The sequence below is a fragment of the Arachis hypogaea genome, chromosome 20, assembly GCF_003086295.3.
Source record: "Arachis hypogaea cultivar Tifrunner chromosome 20, arahy.Tifrunner.gnm2.J5K5, whole genome shotgun sequence".
Lineage (NCBI taxonomy): Eukaryota > Viridiplantae > Streptophyta > Magnoliopsida > Fabales > Fabaceae > Arachis > Arachis hypogaea.
In genome coordinates, this window is record NC_092055.1 from 35,216,501 (window position 1) to 35,222,884 (window position 6,384).

Below are 6,384 nucleotides of genomic sequence, written 5' to 3' on the forward strand. Positions count from 1 at the left end.
ATGCTTAAAGGTTAGATTGTTATTTTTTAATCGTAACGAGACGAATGTCTCTTTTCGTAAAATGGACAAGAATCAAGATAAAATTTTAGTCATTTAAATTTATTGCGAATTAAAATGTCTAACAAAAACATATTTATGGACTGATCTTAGATGTACTCTGAAGTCTGAACATTAAAGTTCAAAACGGGCAACTGAGACTCTAGTCAATGCCTCAATATGTTGCACCATGCCTCGAAACTGGGTTTAACCTTGTTAGCGGAATAAGAACCCATAATGAGTGTGTTTAGTTAAATTATTTAGTTATGTCCTATTAATAAAAACTATAATTTAATAGTGAAGGATTGTATATAAAATTCAAGTTACCATAATATCTAATAATCTTAGAACATAATTAGAAAAGAAAAAGATAACTCAAGTTACCAGGCTAAACAGTAAGCAATATCTAATAAAAGAAACCAGCACAAGCCACATGTATCAACTATCAAGTTACCCACTTTCAGGCTTCAGCCATTCAAAATAAAATTAATGTAAAAAAGTATTCTATATATCTCTCACTGTACTTTTCCCATATTAATGGGCATTTTACAACAACACACTGAATACATGAATAAAGCCTTAAAAAAAAGCTTTAGTTGCTCCTTTCCTATCTCTCACAACCTATAAATCAATTCATCAATCCGTGCTCAAACAAAATCTGCAAATTGGGCAGGAGATTTTGACCACGGAGACAAAGAATGCACTATAACTTGTATAAGAGCTTATTATTTGTAAAATGTTTATAGTAGTACAAAAGTAGTTTAGTAGCTTATGAATAATTTTATACTAATCCTTGGTCAGACCAAGATAGCGCCTTTCTTATTTGGTAAATCCACAAGACTATCTGAATTCCCCAAAGTCGTACTTCCAGCAAAATCTTTTCCAATCTGACATTCAACCAACTTAAAAGGGACTTACTTTGCGACATCTTCACATCAATGACAGCCTCGGAAGAAATCTTTCCAATAATGAAAAATGTGTCCAGAGAAGATCCTTGCAGCTGGTCAAGAAGCAAAAAAGAATACATATTATAAACAGCACCAAACATATGGAACACATTCTCAAATTATGACACTTAGTTGGCTATTGCACTATTGGATACAAGCTACATTTATTTTAAGAGCATTCATTAATCTAACACAAGATGTTCAGGGAAAAACATGGAATGATTTGTACCAGAGAATTGTTGACTGCTCGTAGACAGTCATTTGTCTTCAGCATTAGAAGAATCACACGCGGTAATCTCCTTAGAAGCTCTGAGATTTGGTGGAAATATTCAGAAGCGTACATCTGCAAAAATAATTCAGAGATCATTTCAGTTCTTGTTTTTCATTTAGGAGGCACAAATACAAGGAATTGTACATTAAAGAAATGCTATTCACCATGCTAAGAAAGGAAAATCAACCATGGAGAACATCTTTATATCTAGTTAAAACAGGGTAAATTTTATGCTTAATAGAAAGTGAACAGCATTATAGTTCTCATGAACATTGCTAGTCCTTTTGGTAAGAAATCAGCATGAAGATGAGAATTGTTGACAATGTTAAACGCAGAAACTGTAGTACAATCATTATAATCCAGAATAACATGAACCTATGTCTGACAAAGCAAAATCATGGAGAAAGTTTTCAATCAAACAATATTTCACCTGCAGTTCTGAAATTTCACTCTCTGTTCCGTTAAAAACTAAATGATCCAGTGATTGGTCAACAACTCTTTTCCATGGTCTCATAGTCAGAACTCCGGCAAAAAGTACATACAAATCCTCTCCAGCACCCAATTTTGCACTATATTCCTTGATTGCATTAACATCAGAAAATACCAAAGCCTTCCACAGTGAAGCATAATTAGTTCTTGTATCGAAGTCAAGTTCTTTGTAGAGTCCATGATCTAAAAGAATCAACTGAGGTTTTCTCCAGCCTATACATAAGAAAAGAAATTAATATAAAGTAAACAAAGTAAATGAGAGTCAACAGATATCAACAATGCAGTTTTTCTAAAAAACAAACAGAGCTACAAGTAGACAAACGTCAATGGAATAAAGTTAATCAAATTTAAAGGAGCCAGCAAAAATTAGTATTCTGATGGGAAAGGGTAAAAAAAGAAAAAGAAAATTAGTATGGTGTTTTGGAAGTGAAAGCCATTTTTATTATTTTACAAAATCAGAAATACTCATCATAATCGGTAAATATTTTTGTCAACCAAGAAACTGAAAACCTACATCAACCATGTAATAGAAATGAAAAAAAATAAATATCTTAAAGATCTCCTTTGATTTATAATGTCACATATGAATTCATGTGTCTCATGTTCTCAAGTATCAAGTACAAAGTCATTGTGAAATACCTAGCAATGTGGTAGGAACCCGGAAATTGGGGGAAATACAAGTAAAGTGGAAGAGCTGGAGCCTCACAATCTCTCCAAGAAATAAGGCTCAAAATGATCAATGTGACTAATTAATCCTGTTTACCCTTTATTTATTATTAACTAACTCCCCCAACTAACTGTGAATACAAACACAATTCGGCAGCCACACAGAAAATCTTTCTTGCATGAATGGTCGATGAGACCCAAAAATAAGCCTAAGAAGGCTAATAACAATACAGAAAGTGTTTACGTTTCTCAAGGGAAGGAAACCTCACCCAGAATATTACGTTTCCCAGAAGGCATTGGACGAACCAATAAGTTTGCGGAATGTGGATCGCAGTGCACAAACCCATGCTTGAACATCATTTCAGCAAAAGTCTGACTTACCTGAAAAAGTAATGATCACATTATACTAAACTATTTTGTTTATGGACTATATATGGAATCAAAAACTCATCTTTCACTTGCCCAAACTCAAGTTATAATAACAAAATGATAATGTGTTACAACAAAAAAACAGGATACAATTAACCAAAAATTTGACCATGGATAAAGTGAAGTAAAAAAACATGAACCAACCAATTTTGAAAGTTCATGTGGATGGATTCCAAGTTTTCGAATGGTCTTGATATCATTTATGTGAGCACCATCCATGAATTCCATCGTTAGAAGCTTTGAGGTACTTAGATTCCAATATACTTTTGGAGCATATACATAATTTGCAACATGAGGAGACAACTTCCGGAAGTTTTCCACACACTTCTCACTATTCTTTGCCTCGACCAAAAAATCTAATTCCTGCCACCAATAATTTTAAGAAACTAAATATGAAAAAAGGTCCAAAACTTCCATCAAAAGGGGATTGCAAAGAAAAGAATACAGAATGAAAAAATGATAAGTAAGAACACATGATACGCCAAATCTTACATATATCAGGAAAAACTCATGACTAAAACAAATGTATGTCACGTTAGCATCGTATATGTTGCAGCCATATGACGAAACCAGGTTAACATGAAATTAAATAAGTAAAAATTTTGTATATCGCAAACGATTGTCAAATATTCAAATATAATTGATTATTTTGACAAAGTAAACAGTGTAAAACTTCAATATAAAGAGATCAATATTGTATCTCAATGAGCAATGGAACCAAATAAACAGAGCTCAATTTAACTAACAGAATCCAAGGATGAAGATAAACCACCACGGTCACATGAAAACTTGATCATAATATAAAACTCATTTATTTGTGGTATGCAATATGTTGGAGGATTAACACTCAAAGCACAATAGTTCAAGAAAAAACTACATAGTCAATTATTTTACCGTATATGTATTGCAAGAGAAATAGCAAGCATAAAAAGTATATTCTTTTCGATATTTACTAACAGAAATATAGAATGATGCTGTGACCACATTTTAAAATTTATTTAAGGTTCCCATGATCATTTTTGGTCAAACCTCTTAACTGCATGCCAAATTCCAACTTCTTCACACAAAATTGAATTAATAGGAAATAATATATAAGTATAGATACAATATTAATGCCATCTTTGTAAATTGAAGGCAGAGCACCCAAATAAGCATGGATATATTTTAGGCATAGGCATTGCTTTCAAGTTACAATCAACTTACCTTGGGTAAACTGTCATTAATCTCATCAATCAACCACCTGCAGACAGATATGAACAAATGTTTGATAAATCATGAATTCAAAGCAACTAGGTAACTGATGATCAATAATTCTTACTAAAGAGACAACTCAGAGTTTAAATTTTAGGGCAATCAGGCTGTTTCGAAAAAATAGATACAATCCATCAGTTGTGGTTGTTCAGACTTGGATGACTTCCAAATGTTTCCTAGTCATGACATCTGTAAATTCCTTAGCCAATAGTATTATAGCCCTACTTACCTATAATCAAAACTGGGAAAAAACCTATGCAGAGTGTTCACAACCAATTCCACTGTGGCATGATCTGCAGCTGCAGTCTCAGTCATGTGAGCATGCTGAACCTGAACAACAACAGATAAATTTTAAATGAAGATATTCCCAGCAAAAACACTAACACACATGTTCATGCAGAAGAAAGATGATTCAAAATATTCAATAATAGATGATCAAGAAATATTAGCATTATTTTTAACCTTCACAGCAACTTTTTGGCCATCATGTGTGCGGGCTACATGGACTTGTGCAAGGGAAGCACTTGCTATTGGAATTGGGTCAAACTCAGCAAATATCTACACAATTAAAAAAGCAAAACTCATCCACCACAATAGTAATATTTCAAGAGAAAAGTCGCAACCATGACTGGAGAAAAATAACACACATAAAGGACAAATGAATCAAACAAAAATATTTATACATTTTCCGGTGTGTCTCCAAGCTCCCTCTTGAATACTTCACATATTTGCTCATATGAAGAAACTGGACATCTATTTAGCATAGATTCCCTCAATGTTATAACATACTCTTGAGGAACCAAGTACTCCTGTTCATAAATAAACATATAAAAGAACAAACAGAGTATTCCCTTTGCATCACTGAGGACGATTGCAATTGGTAAAGTCAGTTATCACCATATATTTTTTTCTATTCAAACAAAAAGGAGAGGCAAAGGAAGTATACCAACTGCCCAAGATGCTGCCCAAGCTTTATATAAATCCCACCATTCTTAAAACACAAGTCTCGAAGTTTCTCTGCTGACCGGAGGTGAACTTCATGCTTGACCATCTCCCTCTCAATGCTTCCCTCCCGCAATCCACGCAGTGAATATTCATAATCTAACAAAACAACGACACAGCAAACCACATTTCATTATTCCAAGCTTCATTCTCACTGAAAAAATAATGTCTGTGAATAAACCAATGTGAAAACACGCGTAGAAACATCATAAATTCATAATTCACAACTCAAAACCTTAATTCAAATTTGAACTATTAATTCAAATAAGGTAAAGACAATACAAATTGATGTGCAACATTGTCAATCACTTTAACCCCAAACAAACTTTTAGCAATAGAAACCCAAACTCAAAACTAGCATCCAAATTTACAGAATTCAATAAGGTAAAAGAAGTAGGATTGAGCTTTGAAGCCAAAAACAAATAAATAAACAAACAAATAAATAAATAATCGATAAAACTGATAAGAATTTTTGAATTTGCAGAAACTTCGGGAACCACGAAGTTTCTGTTAGATCTACAGTTTATTTACCGAACGCAATGTTGGCGGCAGTGACGGCGTCGCGGAGGAGGCGGTGGGGAACGGTGGCGCAGAGCCTGAGAGCTGTTGCGGGGTCGTCAGAGGTGGCAATGAGCGCTGCCGCGGTGCCACCGGCAGCGGCGGAGGCAACAAGAGAGAGCTTCTTTCCTGCGCGCCATAATGAGCCCATCTTTAGGGTCGTGTTTGGTCGTTGTGACTTTGGTCACAATAGGTTCTCTTCTCGTGGCAAAAATAATATATAAAATGAATAAACCAAAAAAAGATATCTTTTAATTATTTATTTGTGAAATATTTTTTAAACAACTATGTTAGATAGTATAAAAATTAGTTATACAATCAGTCATTTATATAGAACACTTTTTTTTTTTTAGATGATAGTAGTATTTTATTCAATAGAAAAATAAATATAATGTCTAAAATTTAGGATAAGAAAAAATAGAAAAAGGAGATTTTTAAATATTTGTGAACAGGTAAAATTATAAGAAGAAAATAATATAGAAAAGTAGATAACAAAAAAATTTTAGGGCACTATGCATAAGGTAAAATAGATAGTTCCTGGTGACTTAAGCGATGTTGCTAGCACTTTTTCCAGAGATTCTGGACATGCTCGAAGACTCGCCGACACTCCTCCTTCCAAATATTTCAAGTTATAATCAAAATCAGTCGAGTTCTTTTTGGGCTTGTTCCTTGAAATTCAGTTTGTAACACCAAATCCCTCCACCAATCGAAGAACAAGGAACATCTATGATCTGG

The 6,384-nt window shown here is 33.6% G+C and overlaps 1 protein-coding gene across 1 annotated transcript; it reads right to left on the bottom strand.

Moving 5' to 3' along the window:
* Positions 1 to 472: 472 nt before the first annotated feature.
* LOC112784591 (putative ABC1 protein At2g40090) lies at positions 473 to 5,850 on the bottom strand. The gene is made up of 11 exons (XM_025827854.3): positions 5,623 to 5,850; positions 5,036 to 5,190; positions 4,773 to 4,898; positions 4,552 to 4,647; positions 4,319 to 4,419; positions 4,042 to 4,078; positions 2,983 to 3,201; positions 2,679 to 2,790; positions 1,685 to 1,956; positions 1,213 to 1,326; positions 473 to 1,036 (listed from the first exon to the last, which is right to left on the bottom strand). The coding sequence occupies exons 1-11, from the start codon at positions 5,798 to 5,800 to the stop codon at positions 818 to 820; spliced, it is 1,629 nt and encodes a 542-aa protein (XP_025683639.1). The 5' UTR covers positions 5,801 to 5,850; the 3' UTR covers positions 473 to 817.
* Positions 5,851 to 6,384: the final 534 nt, after the last annotated feature.